This window comes from Euprymna scolopes, chromosome 26 (genome assembly GCF_053919585.1).
Source record: "Euprymna scolopes isolate OS-2025 chromosome 26, ASM5391958v1, whole genome shotgun sequence".
Taxonomy (NCBI): domain Eukaryota; kingdom Metazoa; phylum Mollusca; class Cephalopoda; order Sepiida; family Sepiolidae; genus Euprymna; species Euprymna scolopes.
In genome coordinates, this window is record NC_136507.1 from 36,473,544 (window position 1) to 36,496,498 (window position 22,955).

Below are 22,955 nucleotides of genomic sequence, written 5' to 3' on the forward strand. Positions count from 1 at the left end.
CTAGATTTAACATTTAGAAATTAATCAGCTGTGACAATCAGACTTTAGTAGGATGTATTCCAGTTCCTGCTGTATCTGTTCATTTGACTCTTAATTCCTGTCATCTCATAATATGTGTAGCAATAACTGAATTTTCCAGAGTCTACTTCAATTGAAATATGCCTGTACAAAAATACTTGGAATCTTTTTGATGGCATCTGGTATGCAACGTTTTTTAAATAAAAAAAAAATATTTGAGTTTTTAAAAACAGTCATTGCTTTTATTGAATAGAATTTCCGAAATAAATAAATAGCTTATTATCAACTGCAGACAGGTATATCGAGGTTATCTTTTTCTCATGGTTAGTTCTTCGCTCAGGCAATAGAAGACAACTTTTGAAAAAGACCAAATACAGGTTTTATATGCCAAATTTCATCGAAAAGGCTAATTTCTTCAAACTTTCAATCTCTAGGAATGAATTCATCGAGTGTTTTATCCGCTGTGCTACGAGTACTTGCAAGAATCCATTGCACAGTTAAACAAATTACATTCAAGATGAGAAGAATAACCGTTATCCAAATAATACGAATAATTAGATCAAATATTCGCCTGGCTGCAACAACCGGTAAAAACTTTGCTGACACATTGTCTGTGGCCAAAACTAAACAAAAATTCCGTGAGTAGAGTTTCTTCTTAAAACTGTCCGTATGTGAAACACAATATCTTATGTTTGCTCCCTGTTGATTATAACATGGTCGCCTTTAAGTCTAGTGTGATTAAACTCCTATTAGCTCGTCCATCTAGATGGCTTACCCTTCTCAATTTCAACCAGAACTAACCTTATCTCAGTAGCCACCTAGCATTTAACGCTTATTTTTTATGAACGCAAATGCGGTCGTTTATTGTGCACAGTCGCACCAAGCAAGCACGGTGAGCAGAGTCAAATTTGACATCAATAGATAAAAGGAAATTAAAATCATCGCAAGTGTGTTTATATTGTACGCCATTCATCGTTAATGAATATTATACACTTTTCATTGTAATTTCCGCTGATAATCTGGCAATAGCTTCATAATAATGTATTAGCGAATGTACCAGCTGTTCACAACGACTTCGCTATTTTATTCATATCGTCGATAAACATCAAACCCCACATTTTTATCACCAGTTGTTTAAACAAGGTTTTCTGCAAGTGTTTTCATAGAAAATTCGTCGAAGTTCAATGCGCTCCGACTCTTTTTCGTTAAGTAAAGTCTCAAACAGCGATATGTGATATACAAAACCTTTGTTGTGTCACAGATAATGGAGTCGGCGAACAGTAAAAAAAAATATTGGATCTATGTTATTCGAATTTACGAAATGAGAAAACCGAGTTAAAGTTTTAGTGTGGTGTAGTCGCATACACGCCGGTCGATATTTGTCAATTATAAAAATTCGTAATGCAAACATTTTTTATGTATAAAGATATAAAAATATATTATTTTCATTTTATATTGCCCCATGGGCGTGTGTCAAGCTAAAAACAAAGAGGGTGGACAGGAGGATGAGTGGATGAGACAGCGAGCTAGTCTAATGTTGCTTTTCCTGTTTTCTTCTCTTCCCTGGATATATATATATATATATATATATATATATATATATATATATATATATATTACTCTTTACAAGTGCTCTAACATCGACAGCTGTGAGCGTCAAATACTTGACCTTGTACCACCAACGACATCAGGTTCGACAGACTGAAGCCAATTGTTTAGAGCGTTTTCGTTACCATATGTAATGCGTGCGTGTGCGTGTATGAACGGATTCACCACGCGACGTCATATTGTGCTAACATTTCTGTAGGATCTTGAATAATGGAATTGACGATAAGCATATCGGATTTGTTACATTCAAATATTCTCGTCGAAATCTTGTCCAGACAAAGCGTGAAGCCAATTGATAAAACAACGAATTTTTGCGAAAATTATGAAATACGTAATAGATAGAGCTAAAAGAAGACGTTTAGAATCAGCACTAATATTAAACACTGACACTATTACGCAAAGAAAGGTCTTCTACCATTTAGCCCCTCTGCAATAGGGACGAAACGTTGATTATTTCATAAAGTAACTCGGTTTTTTTTCTTTTTTCAATATATATATATATATATATATATATATATATATATATATATATATATATATTTACCAGTGGTGAAAAAACCGGACTAGAGTGCTCAATGTGTAGTCAGAGCAGTATATAGGAAATTTATTACTGTGAGTCCAGAATGAGTTTACAAATTGTTTCAGCTAGAGGAAAATCCTCAAAGAGAGGAAAAAATCCAACTAGCATCGTCAGAATTCATAGATGGACTAAGTTATAAAGTCAAATAAGAATGGAAAAATCGTAGATAAAGGGGAGTTAGAAAAGAAGGGGGAGTGGTAGGGGGAGGGCGTTGGAGTTTAAAGTAGTAGGAGTGTCTTCAATAAGAGAGGGGTTTATAATTAAATATTAATTATGTGTAAATTCTTATATACGTTTTTTTAACGGTTTAAACTTAAAAGACGCTACTTTTATTGATAACGGCATAAGTAACAGTTAATTTAAAGGATCACCATGGCAACAGGTTGGAGAGTTAATGTTAGTGAAGGAACGGGTTGAAAATGGGGTTTAAAGTGATTTAGCCGGGCGGCGAAAGATTGAAATATATTTATTGTTTATAAAATGGGAGAAATTGAAAAATATTTTATAAATAATTTTTAAGTTTTCGGGCGTTGTTTTTGAAGGAAAGAGAGAAGGAAAAATATAAATTAATGAATTATAAGTTACAAGTTTATTTTAATAATATAGAAATAAGTAAGAATATCAGTAAGTTAATCAAATAATAATAAATTCATAAAATTATTAGGGAGATATTTATAATAAGTGAATAAAACACATACACACAGAAAAACACACACACAAATACACATGTAGAAGATACGCACACAAATACAAATACATATATATATATATATAAACACATACATATACACACATGTAGAAGATACGCACACAAACACGAATACATATATATATATACATATACATATATATATACATATAAATACATACATACACACATATACATACATATCCCCACATACACCCACACACACACACACACATATACATATATATATATATATATAAGTTAGCTGGGCAGGGAGAGATTTAAAAAATTAATTTATTATATATAATTTTTGAATTGTCGGACGTTAAGTTGAAAGAAAGAAATGGGAAATAGAAAAGTAAATAGGTGAATTATACGTTATAGGTTTATTTAATAAAGTAAAAAAAAGTAAGGATATCAGTAAGTTAATTAAATAATAAAAATTAATATAATTATTAATAAAATGTAGATAGTAAGTAGATAACAAAAACACACAAATACATACACATGAGTACACATGTAAAAAAATACACACATCAATGGGGGAGGAGCATGTGCTTGGGTATATGTACAAACACAAATACGGAATATATGTAAATAAGCTTCGTGTTAAAAAATATGATAATTATTATTGAGGGAATTAGTAAGAGGTAAATATAAGAGAAAAGTGTATAGTATATGTTATATGTAGATGGTAAATTAAATAATTAATTAAAATAGAAGGTAAGTAAATGATTAGTTGTTAACAAGTAGATAATAGACCGAGAGGCAAGTCATATATATAACCTAGAGGGGTTTATTGTCTAATAGCTTTTGACGCCATTAGAAGGCAGGCCGAGGTGGATGTTTAAACAAGCATTTTAGGTCAGACTGCACTTCGCCTTTTGCAATCTGCTATTCAAAACTTCACCTAATTCCGGGTAAGCTCTGGCATGACATGGCAATAATATTGTAGCTCTTTTCCTTTGTAATGAAAAAAAATAATTTTCTAGATATCTTTTGTTTTGTTTGTTTTTACACAGTGATCACCACTTATCAAGGCCCGGAAGCCACTCAGGGATAAGGGTTATAAGTGTTTAGTTAAGGGGGCGGTTCATTAGGAATTTATTAACGTTGGACTTGAAGACATCCAAGTTGTAGTCCGGTTGGGAAGCAGGCAGACGGAACAGAATTCCACAGGCGTGCAGTTCTAAGAAAGAAGCTTTGTTCATGGAATCCACGTTTTGATTTAGGCACAGATAAAGAATGGGGGGAATTTTTCACAGTGGATTCAGCTAGACGGGTTTTTTTGTGAAAGTTTGGCGAGGAGGGACCAGAGATTTGAGTTTGCTTTATAAATTCGCCTTGATATAGATAACAGATGATCATAATGATGCCTTCTTTAAAAAAGTTTTTAAAAAATTTTTTTTTTAAGTTAAAAAAAAATAAATAAATAAATAAAAAATACTTAACGTTGTTGCGCTAGAAGATTCAGTTCTCATTTTGTCGACTGGTAGCTGGCATATGTCTTTCTAGAGTGAAAGAAGATTTCTACTTCCGGATAACTTGGTCGAGTGCCTATCTACTTATAGTATAAAAGTCGTTACGGTCGGATGTGTGAAAATATTAATTTACATTTTTTTTTGTAAAGAAAAAAAAAAAAAAAGTTCTAACTTTTTTTTTTTTTTTTTTTTATAAAGTCCTAACTTTATCTATTTTATTAGAATAATTTCCGGCATTTTTTTTTTCTCTTTGTCGTTAGTTGCCGGCATTTTGATTGTTTATTATTATTCTCTCAGTTATTAAGCATATTGTTCTTATTGCTGCGCTGTTTGCAATCCCCATTTTGGGCACGTTAGGCTGATTTCTTCCAAAAAACGTTTAAAGAATTATTAAATTTGTAATATATTTAACCAGACTGATTAGTCTCGAAGAATATCAAATATATATGCATGTCGATATCAATAAAGTATATATATATATATATATATATATATATATATATATATATATATATATATATATATATATATACATATATATATATATATATATAGAGAGAGAGAGAGAGAGAGAGAGATGCACCCCAGTTGTCGTTAAAACATGCATTTAGGAATAGAATACATCCGATGTAAAACCTGACATCTACTATCTGCTCTGTGAATTCCCCTTTTCCATCACCAACAGTTACAACTCTTAGAATCTATAAACATGGCGGCATTAGTTTATACAGTATTTTTTTTATCAGGGAATTTTAATCCTATTTCAAATTACAGCTCCTCTTGTTCTAAAATAAAGTCCTCTAATTAATGACCAATCTCAAGGTCGCTTAACTCGCACCGATCTGTAACAATTCAGAATTAAAATGCACCTTACGTTGTCACGTTTTTCTTTCAACAAAATTCCGTGCCTTGTTTATTCAACGAGTTTAGAGGGAAACAATTACTTAAATCTATATTTGGCGAATGAGTTTTGCGCTTGTCACAATACTTTTCGAAAAGCATCCGTCATTCTACTGTGTTTCAAACACTTTTTGAAGAAACTGGATTTTTTTCGAAAGGAAAGAATCGTGATTTTTATGAGTTTTATGGTGCATTTCATGGAATTCTACGACAGCGTACAAATCAGGATATTCGTGTGCAAACGATCACTTGAAGTCCAATCTAACGCTAGAACGCGTTTTGAGATTAATGTTAGATTTGACTATATGGTAGAGCTTATGCAAATGCTAGCTAGAAGAAATATATATTCAATCAGGAATATATATTCAATGGCATTGCAAACGTTAAGTGAAAGTAAAAAAATAAAATACAATAAAAATAAGAAAGATATACTATCACTGTTTGATATTTTAGTGTATACAAATATGCCACTCATCTATAATATAAATATGGCCTGTCTGTTTAACTGTAAGAGTTATTTACGTCTTGACGCTCGACCCTTCGGACGACAAATATCGAAATGTTGGCCAAAAACATTAATTCCCTCACACTCAACTGGGCACTTTTCTACAGAGAGGGGTGCCTTTTTTCGTCGATTTTCAATTGTCTTGCCTTAACTTAAACCTACGTTATTTCCGGTTTGCAATGGGTTCAACAGCAACGACATCAGTTTTGTTTTCTTTTTTCACGTTCTTTTCCTCCCCGGTACGGGTTCAAGCCTGCCAACTACCATTTTTTTTCTTTTTTTTTTGCTCAACACACACCTCCAAACACCCGGACAACGCCGGGCACCCAGGCTAATATCTGAGAAAGAGACGAGTCCATTTACAAGGTAATTATCTTTTTATTAGTAGATTCACAACTAGATTAGCTTATTTTAGGATATATATCGATCGATTTCCAAAGGAATTATTGCATAATCATGATTAAGATTGAACATGACAAGCCAAAGCTTGGGATCGCTTCGCTAACGATGTTTATTTAATTTTTATTATGGCCAATATGTCCCCAAGCGTTAATTTAATGAATCAAAAGTTCTACGAATATGTATGTGACTATACGTGCTGAAACAGCAACTATTTATCATTCCGCAGACAAAAAGATCTTTAGACGAAACCTCACTACATGCTAGGCATGAATTATATAAGAAAACTGCTTTCGTGCGCGCTAATTTGATAAGCGAGTACAACATGTCGCTTATAGCAAACATAAAATCATCAACGTCTATTTAATGTCCGATAATAAAGGGAGAAAATAAAATAGAGGACAATACATTCCGCTTGTTGTGTAGGTTCTTCACATTCACCTCTCAACCGTATGTACTTACTTCCAATGCGTTCGTCGTTTAATGATGGATATTAACGCGCTTTTGATGGGGGTCCAGTTAGCCTATTAAACAGCATGAACTATTATCTCGATGGAAAGAAATTAGACGGTACGCTGGCGGTTTGGCATGCTACGGTCGTTCAGTGGAACTTCAATGGGCTTAAAAATAAAGAATATTTCCATGAGATATAACCATAAAGTTGAAAATTAAAAAGAAAAAACGATATTTTTTCACAGTCGTAGTAAATTAAAGTGTATTTTTTTTTACACAGTGATCACCACTTATCAAGACCCGGAAGCCACTCAGGTATAAGGGTTATTGCAAGTACATTACGTTAGTGTGGAGATTTGATGAAGTGTTTACTTAAGGGGGCGGTTCATTAGGAATTTGTTAACGTTGGACTTGAAGACATTCAAGGTGTAGTCCGGTGGGAAGCAGGTAGACGGAGCAGTCCCACAGGCGTGCAGTTCTAAGAAAGAAGCTTTGTTCATGGAATCCGCGTTTTGATTTAGGCACAGATATAGAGTGGGGGAAATTTTTCTCAGTGGATGCAGCTAGACCGGTGTTTTTCGTGAAAGATTGATGAGGGGGGCCCAGAGATTGGAGTTTATACGAGCACCTGCCATGAAAATAACGATAAAACAAGGATAGGCTCGCAATGTATCTTCTGTGGGAGAGAGGTTGCAGGGTAGAGAAAAGGGCATCCAAGCCACGAAGTCTATTTTGTACTCTGTCAAGGCAGGATAGGCTGGGTTTTTTTACCGTGATAGTCAAGGCGTTCATATTAAAGTGCTGCTTGTCATGGTCTAACGTGGCAATTACGATCGAACTGTGTTCGGTAGAGTTCAGATCTCTCTCTGACCTCTACACCTGGTACCGTTGCAAAGGAACAAACCACAAAAATAAATAAATCCGATTCGTCTTTTTTTTGTTTTCTGTTTTAGCAGAAGGCATTTATTGCCAATACTTTTCAAACAATGCCAGCATCTTGTTTTTTTTTAACTGTTCAATTCGGCTGCCATGAGATTAATCACACCTTGCCGTTACGCCGCCAGCTTAAATGTCTCTCGTCACCACCACGGGACCACACGTCCATGTCACTCGGTTGCCGTTTTACTTTCTCGCCATGCAGTGCATTTTTTCTCTTCTTTTTTTTTAAGCAAGCCTACACTTACCTTACGCACTCAAACGCCTGCAACTGCTATGCTAATATATTCGCTAGCCATCCATCTTTCGGCTGCTGCACACGTTCTGATATGCGCTCCGTTATAACAGTATTATGTTCTCATTTTGATTCAATTTTCGTACATTTTGGGAATCATATTTATGTGTCGCACATACACGTTTTTTTTTAATATTTATATCGCTCTAGACAAGACATACGGCAACTTTGTGTAAGGAGCTAAAGATATCACTTCATGATGAAAACCTAAAAAAAATAAGTGTTATATAGATATATTTGGACCTAGAAAACAACTATACTTTCCCCTTTATCAGAAAAAATATAAAAACAAATCCCATTATTTTGACTGTGATAATAACGGTGTTCGTATTTAAATGCTGCTTGTCATTGTGTAACGTAGCCATTACGCTCAAGCCTTATTCGTTACAGTTCAAACCTCTCTCTGACCCCCCCACGCCTTCTGCCATTTTTTTTTTTTTTTACAAAGGCATCACCACATTATCAAGGCCCAGAGGCCACTCAAGGATAAGGGTTAAAGAGTGTACAGTAGAAATTGGTCAATATAGTAATCATTAGTAATGAAAATTTGGTAAATTTAATAACTTATATGGAACGGCTCATCAAGAACTTATTTACTTTAGACTTGAACACAACCATATTGTAGTCAGCCGGAAAGCAGGAAAACGGAAGACAATTCCACAGGCGTGCAGTTCTAAGAAAGAAGCTTTGTTCATGGAATCTACGTTTAGGTTTAGGCACAGATAAAGAGTGAGGGAAATTATTGATAGTGTTTACAGCTAGACGAGTGTTTCTTGTGAAAGTTTGGCGAGGGGGGACCATAGATTGAAGCTCAGTTGAACACTTTCCATGAAAATAACGATACATCAGAGACAAACTCGCAACATCTCTTCTGTAAGATAGAGGTTGAAAAGTATCATTATGATACCTGCCATGGTTGAAAAGGGACAGACACACAAAAATAAATAAATCGCGGTTTTTTGTTTCTGTTTTAGCAAAAGGCATTTGTTACTACGGTTGTGATAAGAGAATATTCGTATCATTGTTTTGACTTTCTAGTATAAATCCGACAAAGTTTGACACAATCGAGAACGATATCACTCTATTTAAAAACATATAAGATATTTACTGATATATACTCGAGAGTCAAAAAATGGAAAGAATATTCTCTTGTCATAGCCCAATTAATTGCCATTACTTTCCAAACAATGGCAGCATCTTGCTTTTCTAACTGTTCATTTCGTCTGCCATGATATTTACAATACCTTGCTGTCTCAACGCCAACTTAAAAGTCTCTCGTCACCACCATGGGATCACACATCCATTTCATTCGATTGGCGCTTTTTTAATTATTATATTTTTTTATTTTTTTTTTTTTTTTGCTACTCGCCAAGTAATGCATTTTTCCTCTCCTTTGTTTTCTTTTTCTTCTGAAGCAAGCCCGCGTACACTTACCAATTCGCATACGCACTGTAACGCCGGCAGCTGCTGCTAAGACCATCGCTAGCCATCCATCCCACGGCTGATATCTTCACACGCACTCATAGCGCTCTGTTATAATAAGTAGACGCCCTTGTCAAAACAGTTATATTAATTTATTTATTGCGGACTATTATTCTTATCTTTCTTCGATGTTGTTTCACGATGTATCGGCCAACTATTCCTCTGGCCTTCGTCAGGTGGTAACCGCGACGGATAGGATCTCTGAATCTCCTGACTGCATTCACTGCCTTCCGTAGTTGTTGTCGTCTCACCACGTTTTTGGATAGGATTGAAACCGCTATCTTCAGACAATTCTCACCTGGAACCATAGATATTCAACGTCTCTATCAACTGCGCCACGGGGCCCGTCGGGAAACAACATCTAAGGAAGATGAGAATAATAGTCCGTAATGAATAAATTAATATAAATAATATTCATCTCAATGAATTCTACTTAAAATCTATATATCTATAAAAGTTTACGTGTCTGTGTGTGTCTGTGTATGTGCGTGTGTGTATGTGTGTAAATTTCCCTACGCAATAACTCTGTCAATTTTTAGTCTACAGACTTGAAATTTGATATACAGGGTACTGAGATTTGGGAAAATCTATGGGATCGGGTTTTGGCCAGAAATTTGGCTGTTAAGGGGTCAAAGTTCAACGATTTTGCCTTTGAGAATTCTACCAAACTCCTCCGACAATTTTAGGTCTAAACACTTGAAATTTTAGATATTGGTTCCTTGGACATGGATCTAACTTAATAACTTGATTTGAGCCCAAAACAATAAACATTAAGGGGCCATAATAGGGGTCAAAGTTTAAAAAAAAACGTTGTTATTTTTTTTTCCTCAGCATACACCTGCAAACATCCGGGCAACGTCGGGTACCCATTGCTAGTAATATATAAAACATATTTATGTTCTCATTTTGATTCTGTTTTCCTACGTTTTGATCATCGTATGTATTTTTCTCGCATCCACGTTTTTTGTAGATATTTATAACGCTCTAGACAAGACATAAATAAACTTGTAAGGAACAAAAAAAATAACTTCATGATCAAAGCCGCGTAGGAATAAGTGCTATATAGAGAGATTAGGACCTCGAAAACAGCAATTCTCCTCTCTTTATCAGGAAAATATAATGTGAGGAATAAAATATACAGAAGGAGAGTTAAGAAACTGCGAAACATAAACCGAAGACTAAACTTCTACTCTCGATGGTGCTGAAAGGTTAGTAAACGCAAGGTGGGGAAAGTAAACACAAGTTTTCTTCTATTTTCTACAATGTTAAGAAAGAGACGTTTTATTTCATGTCTTTCCTGCTGACATTTACCAACAATAGTTTATAGATATAATGGCAAATAAACAAATAACAAAAACATATACTATTTAATACTCATCTAATATTTTTTCGGATTCAGAGTAACATCGTGTGTGCTTGTGTATTACTTATTTGTGTTGTCATGAATCTAAAACTCAAAGACTATAAAACAAATACTAACAATAACAACAACATATTATTGGCTGCACATTTCCATGCCTAATAATTTATTCTGTGTTCCTTCTTCTGCTAGCCTCTTATTGATAATTGCCTACGGAAAATTTCAGAACAGAACTGAAATTTATAAGGCCTATAGTCGCCAAGTCGTCCACATCAATAATAATTTTTGTATATTATATGTTAGGTATCGACTTATATTGGTTTCATTTAATTTCAGTCGAAAATCTCCAAAATCCTAGACACATTTTGGGGGCTTACAAATAATTTCTTTACGAGATACATATATATTCGATTATTCTAATAAACCCTTTTTTACGTATCAAACGTTTATTTAGTAAAGAAGTTTATTAATATATATTGGCCAGTAAACTACGTTATAGTTTATATTTCTTTCGTGTTTTCGTCTTACTTAATTCGCGGAGAATTTATCTAATCTTGTGCAGTATCATGTTAAGTGTTGTTAATATATCATCATTAGAGAATTATCACCAATCCTGTTATAAGTCAGTGTAAGTAAATTAGTTTTGGTCTTCGAATACTGAGTTATTTTGAATATTTAGTCGGGATTTACTTGTAGGAGGTGGTATCATCATTAAACACCGCCCCGACAAAGCCCTGAATATACAGACCTTGAACATTCGAGGACATTGTCTAATGGACATTGAAGTTCCCTCAATCAACAGTGATGTTTTAAAAAATATTTCATTTTCATAACAATTTTTGGCATGTCATTTATCAACAATGTTCTTCTATATGAGCCGTTTCAAATACACAGTTTTGTGTCAACACGCAGGTACGACAACGTCCAGCGCGAAAAAAAAACAAAACAATGACTGTACAAAACCAAGCAAGATTGATATTCTTAATATTAAACACTTCTCATCTCTGACGGAAGCATTTGTTATCAAAAAGTCTAAGACTAAAGTAAAATTTTAAGCTAAATAGAAAAACATATTTGCACCGCATTTGCAAATTCTCTAGACTTTATTTATTAATTTTAAAATTTAATTGTTGAGTATAAATTTATCACATATTATATTAGCAAATCCGACGTTTCCTTATGTTTATATGTAAAAAAAACAAAAAATGGCTAATCAGAAGTTTGGAATAGGGAAGGGGGAGGCCTACATTGTTTTCACATGCTAGATTTACGAACTTTATTCCCCTCCCCCTTCGCTCAGTCGTACAAATTAATGATGTATCCTTAGAAAATTGCTTCCAATGTGTAGTAAAAAAAGGCTAAAAATGGCTACAAATCTGATCCTTGACCTACGTATTACCATTTCTATACTTAACTGTTTTAACTTTTATACATTCAAATTTTAACAGAAATTAAAATTAAATACGTTGTTTACTCTTCATGGATGTTTTACGTGATCGCTGACCAAAATGCTGATAGTGTTCCGCAAAGAGGAAAATGCATTTCCTATAGTAACACCACTATCCATTAAGCAAGGCGTAAAGTGATAATACGTGAAACTTCAAGAAGAATAAAAATGAACAGAATATGAGAGGTAGAAAAATAATCACCGTGGTTATTACACTGTGCTGAATACCTTAAAGAGACACACATGCGGATATTTCTACTTCTTTTACAATCAACGTCTGTCGTCAGGTCTTACTTATTGCGGGGCATACATTTGTAATGTCTGTTCGATACCATTAAATATACTTATCAAGATATTCTTACTCATGGGATTTAATATATTTATGGCCATTGAGGTTCATCTTAAAAAATCGAGGATAAGTTCGTAAAACAAGAAACAAAAGAACACGAGCTATCACTTCTCTTTCTCCCCCTCTTTCTCTCTCTATCTTTCATTCTCTCTCTCTCCCTATTACTTGATATATATATCTCTATGTGTGTGTGTGTTTATATATTACTAATATATATATAGTACTTATATATATATATATATTTTACTTATATATATATATTTTTTTTTTTTTCACAAAATCAAGACAAAAAAGAAGTAGTGTATTTTTGTGAAAATAATATAGGAATGCTGGATTATAAAAACTGGTAATATTGAAGCTCACTAATGGAGTCACCTTATACTAACTTAAAATTTATTGGTATATTAACGATTACCGAATTCTCAATTATATAAAAATTATAAAATTCGGAATATTATAAATAATATATGTAAAATATATATATATATATTATTTATATATAGATATATATATATTATTTATATATATATATATATATATATATATATATATATATATATATATAAAAGAGAAAGGTATAAAATATTATAACTTTTCTTTATTCGTTTTCTATTGGTCACGTGCAGGAATATAAAATATTATTACAAGGAAATTAAAACTCTTATCTTATATATTTTTGACCGATCTTTCAGTCTCCATCAGTGTAATTAAAGTGAACTGCATGCACGGGTGAGGAGGAGAATGGAAAAGGAAGGAGGAGAAGTTATCGCTAATGAGCAGCTTCCACATTAGTTTTAAATGCATATACATATAAGTACGCAAGCACACATATGCACATAAGAAAGAAAATTCAAAATCAAACAGTCAATAAATTTGAAATAACGCACATTTAACTGTTTAATAGTTTGAATTACAATATATTCATATATATATATATATATATATATATATATATATATATATATTAAGTAATGTGATTGATAATTTAAAATTTAAAAATCAAAATATAATTAAATTAAAAATCCGTTTCATAAGAAGGAACAACAACAAAATCAATTATCTGTACGATCGTTTCGGAAAACAATGCTTTTTATTGTGGTAGACATCAAGTTACGTAAAATAATTATTACATATAGTTTTTTAATAAGCAAGGTCTCCTCGTCAGCAAATTTTGAAGGGTTTTTATTAAATTTAAAAGACACCATAAATAAACCTAGCATTAAAAGTAAGGCAGATGTGTCTGAAAAAAATTGAAATAAAAGGTCTGGATTTAAAATTTATAAGAAAATTAATACGGGTTAGAGATAGAAAAGAAATAGAGTAAAATATAGATTTGAATTTAAATTATAAGTTTGCTTTAATTAAAACATTACAAATATATACATGCATATATATGAAAAATAGACACATATATACATATACATAGATATACAGGTAATTGATAATTGATTTTGTTGTTGTTCCTACTTATGAAACGGATTTTTAATTTAATTATAATTTGATTTTTACATTTTAAATTATCAATCATATTACTTAATATTGAAATAGCTCTAGGATATTTACCTATCGAGCTTATTATATATCTAAATTACAACGAGCACTTTCTCTTTCCTGTATTTTAATTAAACTAGTAATTTCACTGTTACATTGAAATACACTCAGCTCTTTAGACTATTGTTCTAATCTCCTTTAAATATATATATATATATATTACCGTTTTATCTGCTTCGTTACACGTGTTTCCCTTACGGAATCATACCAACGATCCAGTAACTTCGTCAGACTTTAACAGAAGGTAAGTTAAAGTCTGAAGACGTTACTGGATCGTTGGTATGATTCGGTAACCGAAACATGTGTAACTAAGCTTATAATACGGCAATAAAGTGGAAAAATATATATTTGCTCTGCAATATTGTTGAGCACGTTCTTCAGGTTTATACTAATCACCAGTTTTGCTATATATATATATATATAAAGAGAGAGAGATGGCGTAGAGAAGGCATATTTTTTCTTGATTATTTTATTATGGCTTTTAATTAATCGAGTTTTTGAGTTACTTTTGCAATGAACTTTATCGTACTCTTTACGTACCTCAATGTTTGGTTCCTTATGGCCCAATATTATTAGCTGGATATTTGACAAAGAACATACACTTGACAGTGATGCATATATATGTGCAGAGATATGTGTGTATGTATGTATGTGTGTATGTATGTATGTGTGTATGTACGTATGTGTGCGTGTGCGTGTGCCTTTCAGGATATTGTTATTTGCATTTAATTTTGGTAAGGCAAATACAAAATTATTTTTCGAAGATATTCTAGTGTTTTAAAAATAATTCTCCTTGATGCCATTCGTTTAAATAACACTTCTTTTCCATGATATATATGTATACATTTGAACTTATAATATCATTTTTAATGGAGTTTAGAAAACCAAATTTAGTTTAAAAGGGCTTTATTTTCTCTGGAAACATACGTTGTAAATTTAATTCTTCCAAACCTTGTCAACTCAATTTTTAGCCTTTAATTTTGTATTGTGAAATGTAAATCCGGGAAAAATATTTATCTATATTTTATTTTTTAACAAAATATATTCCGTACTAAATCAATTAATTTTAATATACACAATGAAAATGCAAGTCATCTTACAAACAGGGAGACCAGACTTTGCCTGGGATTGAATGATGAGCAATAGATGTTTCACGCCCCGTATATATTTATTTCCATCGACATCGGTAAAATTGCCCATTTTTCAACAAAATCGATTGATTGATTGATTGATAGTTTATGACCCATCGCTATGCACTTGAAGGGGTGTAGTTGCCTTTCAGTTGTTATAAGAAAACAATATATTGTAGTCTAGAATTAACTGTAAAGAACCTACAGTTGATTTTATTTATATTTATGCTTATATACAATGGCTTTAATTAAAATTAAAATACAAAATCAAGTATTATGCTTCAATTATGCTCTAAACAGAACCATTCATTTCAAAAATATCAAAAACATATGATTAATTTTATATACCGGACCTTACTGCTTTGCGGTGATAGTGGCTTGAATTTAAGTTTAAGACTTCTCAAATGTTATTGTGATGTTATACTGTGTAAAGTCATAATCATAATTGGTCATAATCGCCGTTCTTCTTTTATCGAATCGATTCCCGACACTTATCGATGACATTCCGATACAAATCTCATCTAAGAACACTGACAGGCACATAACGTATATATGCGTGAAATTTGATAAAAATCGACCCAGCTGTTTTCGAGATCATAGGGAACTCACTCACAGACAGAGACACACACAAAGTTTCTTTTTCTATAATAGTAAATTTAGAGATTGCTTTTTTTTTTTAAAATAAAAATTCCAGTTTAAGAAGTAACTTTACACACGAGATTGGTTACTGCGGGAGGAATTTGTCCAGGGTAGGGGCAAGAATTATAATGCAAAAAGTTAAACCATACAACTACGTCATATCATGCAAAACATTAGTCACTGAGAATGTCAAGCCGGTGGCACGCTGCGAGACATATAAGTTACGCAACCCCCATCAATTATACTTTTTTGAGGACCTTTTTAGGGTTAAACATCTAAAATTCAGTGTCATGTATTATATATTTTCGAAATAACTTACGTATTTCTAAAAACTTTTTTTTTCTTTTTTTACAGTGGTGGTAGATTTCCAAGCAGTTGGCCGCGAACGCTGTGAAAAGGTTGCTATACAGTCTTTGACTTCAAGACGATCAACGCATAGTAACTAAAAAGAAACATGTGAGTATTTAACATTGAATTTATTTTGTTTAGACATATCAAAATAATCTACGCGCCATTCGGTGTTTTTTTTATAAACCTTAATTAAAATGATGTTGTTTTTTTAAGGATCTTTATAACTTGATATTCGAAAAAGGAGTAGTTGACAGCAAAACAAAAATAGTACTTGCAACGTATTTATTGCTAAATCGTCAAATTAAAACGTGCTTTTGAGGAGTATTTGAGGAGTATCGTTAATGTTCTTATACAGGTTAAGTCATGGGAAACGGATGGTTTTAAGGAAAACAAGACGCTGCGAATATTTCAAAGCAGGTTTAAAGAATACCAACCTCACTCTCTACCCCTTACTCAATGAGAATAAGGAATCGTTTAAAATATCCGTTTCCCGTGACTCACCTCGTATAAGAACAATTATGATACTCTTCAAATATTCCTGAGGAGTATCATTAATTTTTCTTATATATGAGAGGTTTCAAATATACTGTTTTATGTCAACACGCAGACGCGACAACGTCCAGTGAGGAGAAACAGGAACCGTAATAATCGAAGTAATAACGATATTAATATAAAACCCTTCCCATCTCCGAAGTCGAAATTTGTTCCCGAAAATTTAAAGACTAAGATAAGATTTAAAACTAAAAAAGAAAAATAATGACCATAGTTATATCATTTCTTTTTTCAATGTATATATTAGGTTGGTGCATAAATAATATCGTTATTTACGTTCAACTATATATATATATATATATATAAAAACGATATTATTTTTGCATTAACCTAATATTTTACATATATTTTAATTTTACTTTATAAAGAAACACTTGAGTACTTATCATTTAACTGATGGTATTCGAACATATGAAAAATCCACACGCCATCCGGTGGCTTTTTTTATATAACTTTAGAAAAAATGATTTTAGTTTTTTGAAGGAAAGTAGTTGAAAACATTCCGATACAAAAAACACTCTAAGAACACTGCAAAGCACAAAAAATTATATTTGTGTGAAATTTAAAAACACTCGATCTAGTCGTTTTGGAGTACATATGGAACGAACTCACTAACACCTGCGGATAATGCTCCTTGTATAGAATAATAGCTAGCTAGCTATATATATTGACACAATATTGACAACACAAAAATTATACAACGGGAAAATAATGTAAAAAAATTAAAGATTCTTGAAGCGTCGTACATTAGAACTCTTCAACCTAATATAAATGACATTGCATTTCAAAAAAGCAGTAACGTTCTGAAATGTCTTGCGTAGTCCGTGTTGGACGGACTTCGTACATGGTGTCTACGAACTTGCTGGTTTTAACACTCGAATTTTTAATCGACTTTTATTCTTAATCGACTTTTATTTTAACTCATCACTGAATATATATATATATTTTAGTTTTCATTTTTAATCCTCATTTTCGCAATCCTGTATTTTTAACACCTGATGATGATTCGTGGACGAATCGAAAGCGCTCGTAACAGCAACATGTATGGATCCTTTATTAATATTTTTGATTTTGAAACAAAAAAGACAATACGAAAAATTGAAAAATTAAAAAAAAGAATTATAAGACAAAATGTCTCCGTTGTATTTAATAATATTTGCTTGAATATATATATATATATATATATATATATATATATATATATATATATACCTACTTCATTTACTCACACAAATTTAATATACGAAAGTATAGATTTATGCGTAAACTTTAAGTATTTACTTCAAAAGTGCTCAATACGTAGGTAGAGCTAGTTAGTAATTTATAAAATATATATGTCGATTAAGCTACATTGGATATTCTGCGTTTCATCCACTGTAGGATTCGTCAGGCTTATGCGCATAAGCCTGGCGAATTCTACAGTGGATGAAACGCAGAATATTTAGTGTAGCTTAATCGCCATATATATTTTATAAATTACTATATATATATATATATATATATGTATATATATATGTATATATATAGATATAGATAGATATAGATAGATAGATAGAAATATGCAACTGCAATTGTTTATTAAGGAAATGCATATTTAATCTTTACTTTTCGTTGCTATCCATACTTTTAGCCTGTAAACCTAGAAGTATAGTTATGATATGTGATTAACCAGGTCGCATGTTCCTTTAAAAAGTTAGATATCTACTACTCCAAATCTGCGTGGCCTTGTTTAGGATGAGGAGCAGCTTACAATGTTTACCCGGATGATGGGTGAGCGGAAGATGGAAAGGGGGAGATGTTGCTCACTCAACTAATAACTCGCGCCTATTTACCTACTAATCTATTCTAGACTAAAAACAAGCAAACAATGCAGTATTGATCTTAACTGCATCTGATGAGGTCCATCAGGTTGTACTAACTTTGTTTATGCAGCATGACCTCCCCCGCCGTTGATCTGCTGGGAAAATGTGATAATATCATGAGAAAGCATGTAATTGTTGTAAGCCTGGATTTGCAGTGTTATTTATGTATTTAGTTGAGTTTAAGAGTTAAGTACACGGCCCACAAGCATTGTTATATCCTGTTTAAAGCATTGATTACATTATTGCTGTCTAATGATTGGATTTACGGGTAGATAATATCTTATCTCTTGATGGAGTCTAACGATTGATCAGAAGATCCCAGACGGGGAGTGGCAGTAGATAAACATCGTTCAGAACAATTTTGTCAATAAAAGAATAAACAGGATGTCGAAATGTCCGTCGGCATCGTTGTACGTGTGGTTATGTTAATAAAGATAATCAGCCCATAAGCAAGAGAAATAAGGACAAAAACTGTTTTAAGCATCACTTTTTCTTGAAGGATCGACATGGCACTATGGTGACCGTAATAAAGTAATTAAGTCCTGTAATCTGTTAAAGTGACGTCATGCATGTCAGGCATTAGAAAACAAGATTTGCTGAAAAGTCAGACTGGCGATAATGTATGAGCGTTTTTTTAACCAACATTAAACCGTAAAATGTGCATTTAAAACTGATAACGTGATAGACATTAATCCGAAAATCTCATGATCAACCTATGAATTTTATCATTCCACTTTTAGCATTGGTTTCCTCGATATTTTGCAGTCAGAAAGAAGATTTAAAAATATCGGGTACTTACGAGATTGACCAGGAGAAAGTCGCCATCAACCTCAGTAAAAGTCATTATTGTGGAACGAACTCGATTCGAACGTGAGACACGCAAGCCACCAGTCTGTGTCGTAAAACACTTAACCAACCTTATTATCTGCTTGTAATCTGTTCGGCCGATAATATATGAGATAACACAGCAGTAGCTTTACTACAAATATATAAAACTTTGTATATGCATGTACAGTATGCGTAAGTGTGTGTATGAGTTTTTTTTCTTTATGGATAGGAAGACGGCTGGGTCGACTTTCTTGAAACTTTCACACAAATGTACTTCATGTGTCTTGGAGTGCTCTTACGTAGCTTTTTTATATTTGAATGAGTCTGGTAAGTAACGAACATCGATAATTAAAAAAAAAATCCAATTAAGGAAGGAAGTCCGATTTGGCCAAAAGTTTCGGTTTCATACAACATATCATCACAATTACACTGAGAAGTTTTATCACGACACAAGTAAAAATAACACGTATAAAAACAACGGTGTGTTTTTTCTTAGGGGCGCGTTAGAAATAAATGTTTCTGTTTATAACACAATTGAACTATGATACTTGGTTTTTGCATTACACTTTAATTCAAGTCATTATACAACCATATTTTTATAACACCAACAAAACGCTTTTTGATGAGAAGGGCGTGTTCGAAATGAATGTTTCTGTTTATGGCACAATTGAAACATGATAATTTACTTTTGAATTTTAAACTTTTATTCTAGCCGTTATATAAAAATAATTTTAGGAATCGACAGTAGGTTCTCTACAGTGCAATGTAAACTACGCAGCATTATGGAAAGAACTTATTGGCGGAAGGCATGTGAAGTGTTATCAAATGGCAGGCCATCTAACGACTTGATTAAAAAATAGCTTTCCAGTTCAATAAAAGTACAGTGTATATCATTAGTGGATCCTCATTCAAACATGGGCAACGTCGGGTCAGCCGGCTAGTATTTACTAGAGTATGTATTTACAGACGTACGTAGTAGTAGGTTACAGAAAGATTTCTCCTAGGCTGGCGGCATTTAGTTGTTTTCAAATACAGGATGATATGGCACAACCTAGGGCTAAGCAGAAACAATACCTGAGCATGGCAGATTCCTGATTCTTTACCCAAGAATGGTCTCGTTTCTACCGGACTGATTGTCAAGAATGGGTTCTCATTCGTATTTTTGCAGTTAAGAGTTTCTAACCAACTGAAGTAAGAGATCGAGCTGATATTACCTGCTTCCCCCACATCCGCTGAAGAAAAATGTGTCATAAGACCGGCAGATGGTGAGGATGGATCTACTAATTGTAAATAAAGAGTACGAAGAAGTATTAAAAAATTTCTTGGCAGCTGCGTTAGAATTCTGTGCTCGGAGCCACTTCCATCAATAGCCATGAAGGGGCATAGGTCATCCACAACTTGTTAGACGCTTTTATAGCGAGGATTTTTTTTTCGAGGTGAGGGTGTTGGCCCAACTCCTAACTTTCCTAGAAGATACATACAGCCCCTAGCCTTCACAAATGGGCACCCATCTGTTACTGGGCAGGCTTGACGTTGTTTAACTTCGGTGATCTGGCGAGAACCGGTGCGTCAACGTAATTGTGCCATACTTATGGAGCCTCTTAGGTAGTCAATAATAGGAATAACAGCAAAGAGGAAGGGCACGACCTGGGTAAATAGTTTTCTCGGTCTGCTCATGGCTATCAGACATATTAAAATCACCAAAATTGACCAGTTTATTCCTTTTTTTATTATTATTCAATTTTTACCCGAAACAAGGCAAGTGCCACTTTGAAGCAGGGAGCTACTATCGGGGACATAATTTGCGGGGGCATTATGAAGGGAGATGAGTAGAAAGATGTATGTTCACATTACACTTGAACTTTTGCATATCAGTACAGTTGGGAAAGTAGTATCCTAGAAGGGAGTTCATAAGACTTGCAGTTCTGTGGAAGAAACTATTGGAGTAAAAGGCTTTATTGCATCTAGGAATTTCTACTGTAAATGTGTGGGACTTAGCTGCTTGTCGGGTTTGTCGAGGGTAGTCACGTCGACGAGGTGCAAGTGCTTGCAGTTCGTCAGAGCATTCACCATTAAAGTACTTGTAGAACAGGCAGATAGATGCAACATTTCGTCGATGGGACAGAGGCTGAAGCCTAGATGAGAGTTCAGGACCTATCAGGTTATCGACTCTCTTTTGAACTCTGCCCAAGAGTGAGAGACAAGCAGCAGATGCACCAGCCCAAATGTGACAACAATACTCTATACAAGGGCGAATGGTGGCCTTATAGAGGTACAGGATACTTTCAGGCGTAAGTAATTTTCTGGCACGGTATTCGACCTGATTGTTAAGAACGAATTATTAACTTTTATCCTCGTTCAACGTCTCAATATTTTAAAAGCCATCTCCGTAAATTTGTCGTAATCTCCCATGTGCATAATTTCTAAAAGAGTTCATTTAGTCATGAATAGTGTAGATTATCATCAATTTATAAGACAGTAATTTGTCACCTTATGCGTGACAGACACACCACCATCATATTTCAAACTTACGCGTAAAATAACGCATATCGCAAGCGAAAACCTGAGGGGCCAGCAAAAATCCTATTTTAAAATTCAACGTAACCGATGATAGAAAACGTATCAATTCAACCTGACAGACCGAGAAATATAATATAATATAAGAGTAAAACGTGACAGACCAAGAAATATAATATACTATAAGAGTAAAACAACATTGCACACTATTAAATGCTCGACGAATTCTTGTCGTCATAATTGGGTAAATTGCTCATTTAAAAGTCAAATCCATTTATTGTTTGCTCTAATTAAAGACCATCGGCAGTGTAGTGGGAGGCAGTCTTGCCTAGCTTCCCGCAAGCACTCAGGCTATAAAACATTGTAGTCTAATTTGCACTGTAGAGAACTTACATTTGTTTTATAAAAATATATGTATACAGTGGCTATAATTAAAGTATAAAATACAAAAACAACGTATCATGCTTTAATTGTGTTCTAGACAAAAACATCTATTTCGAACGCGCCCTGCTGTATCATAAAATCGTTGATTTTATACGTCGAGCTCTTCTATTTGTGCGGTGATAAAACACTTCAAATGCACTTGTGATGTTAGGCATTATAAGGATGTTAACATCTGTAAAAAACGGATTATTTCTTCATTAATCGAATGCATTCGATTTGAGATTATGGTTTTCGATGCTTATTGAAGACATTCTGATACATAATTTCTCAAAAAGCACTGGCAGACAGATAAATTACATTAGTGTTAAATTTCAAATAAATCGACCCAGCTATTTCAGAGTGGAACGAACTCACACACACACATATAGACAAAGTGTATTTTATATATAAGTCATGATAAAACATAAGATTATCAGATCGATAATTGGTACATCAAATTTAATTTTCATAGTTCGATCGACTTATTGGAACATTTATGAAACACACCTCTGATTTTAAAGCAGCTTGATTGCATACCTGAGTTTAAAGAACATTAATTAACACCAGTTAACAACAGGCAAATTGATAATGCAGCTGATTC

General features: G+C 33.2%; 1 protein-coding gene across 7 annotated transcripts in view; it reads left to right on the forward strand.

Annotated features, from left to right (window-relative positions):
• LOC145247986 (innexin unc-9-like) overlaps positions 1–22,955 on the forward strand; it is an 849,617-nt gene that overhangs the window by 776,211 nt on the left and 50,451 nt on the right. For all 7 annotated transcript variants that reach the window (XM_080109645.1, XM_080109644.1, XM_080109648.1 and 4 more), the window contains one exon: positions 16,176–16,277. Coding sequence is in view for 3 of the 7 variants with exons in the window: in XM_080109648.1 (XP_079965774.1) it covers positions 16,276–16,277 (2 nt within the window). In the remaining 4 variants the exon portion in view is untranslated. The remainder of the gene's footprint in view (positions 1–16,175; positions 16,278–22,955) is intronic.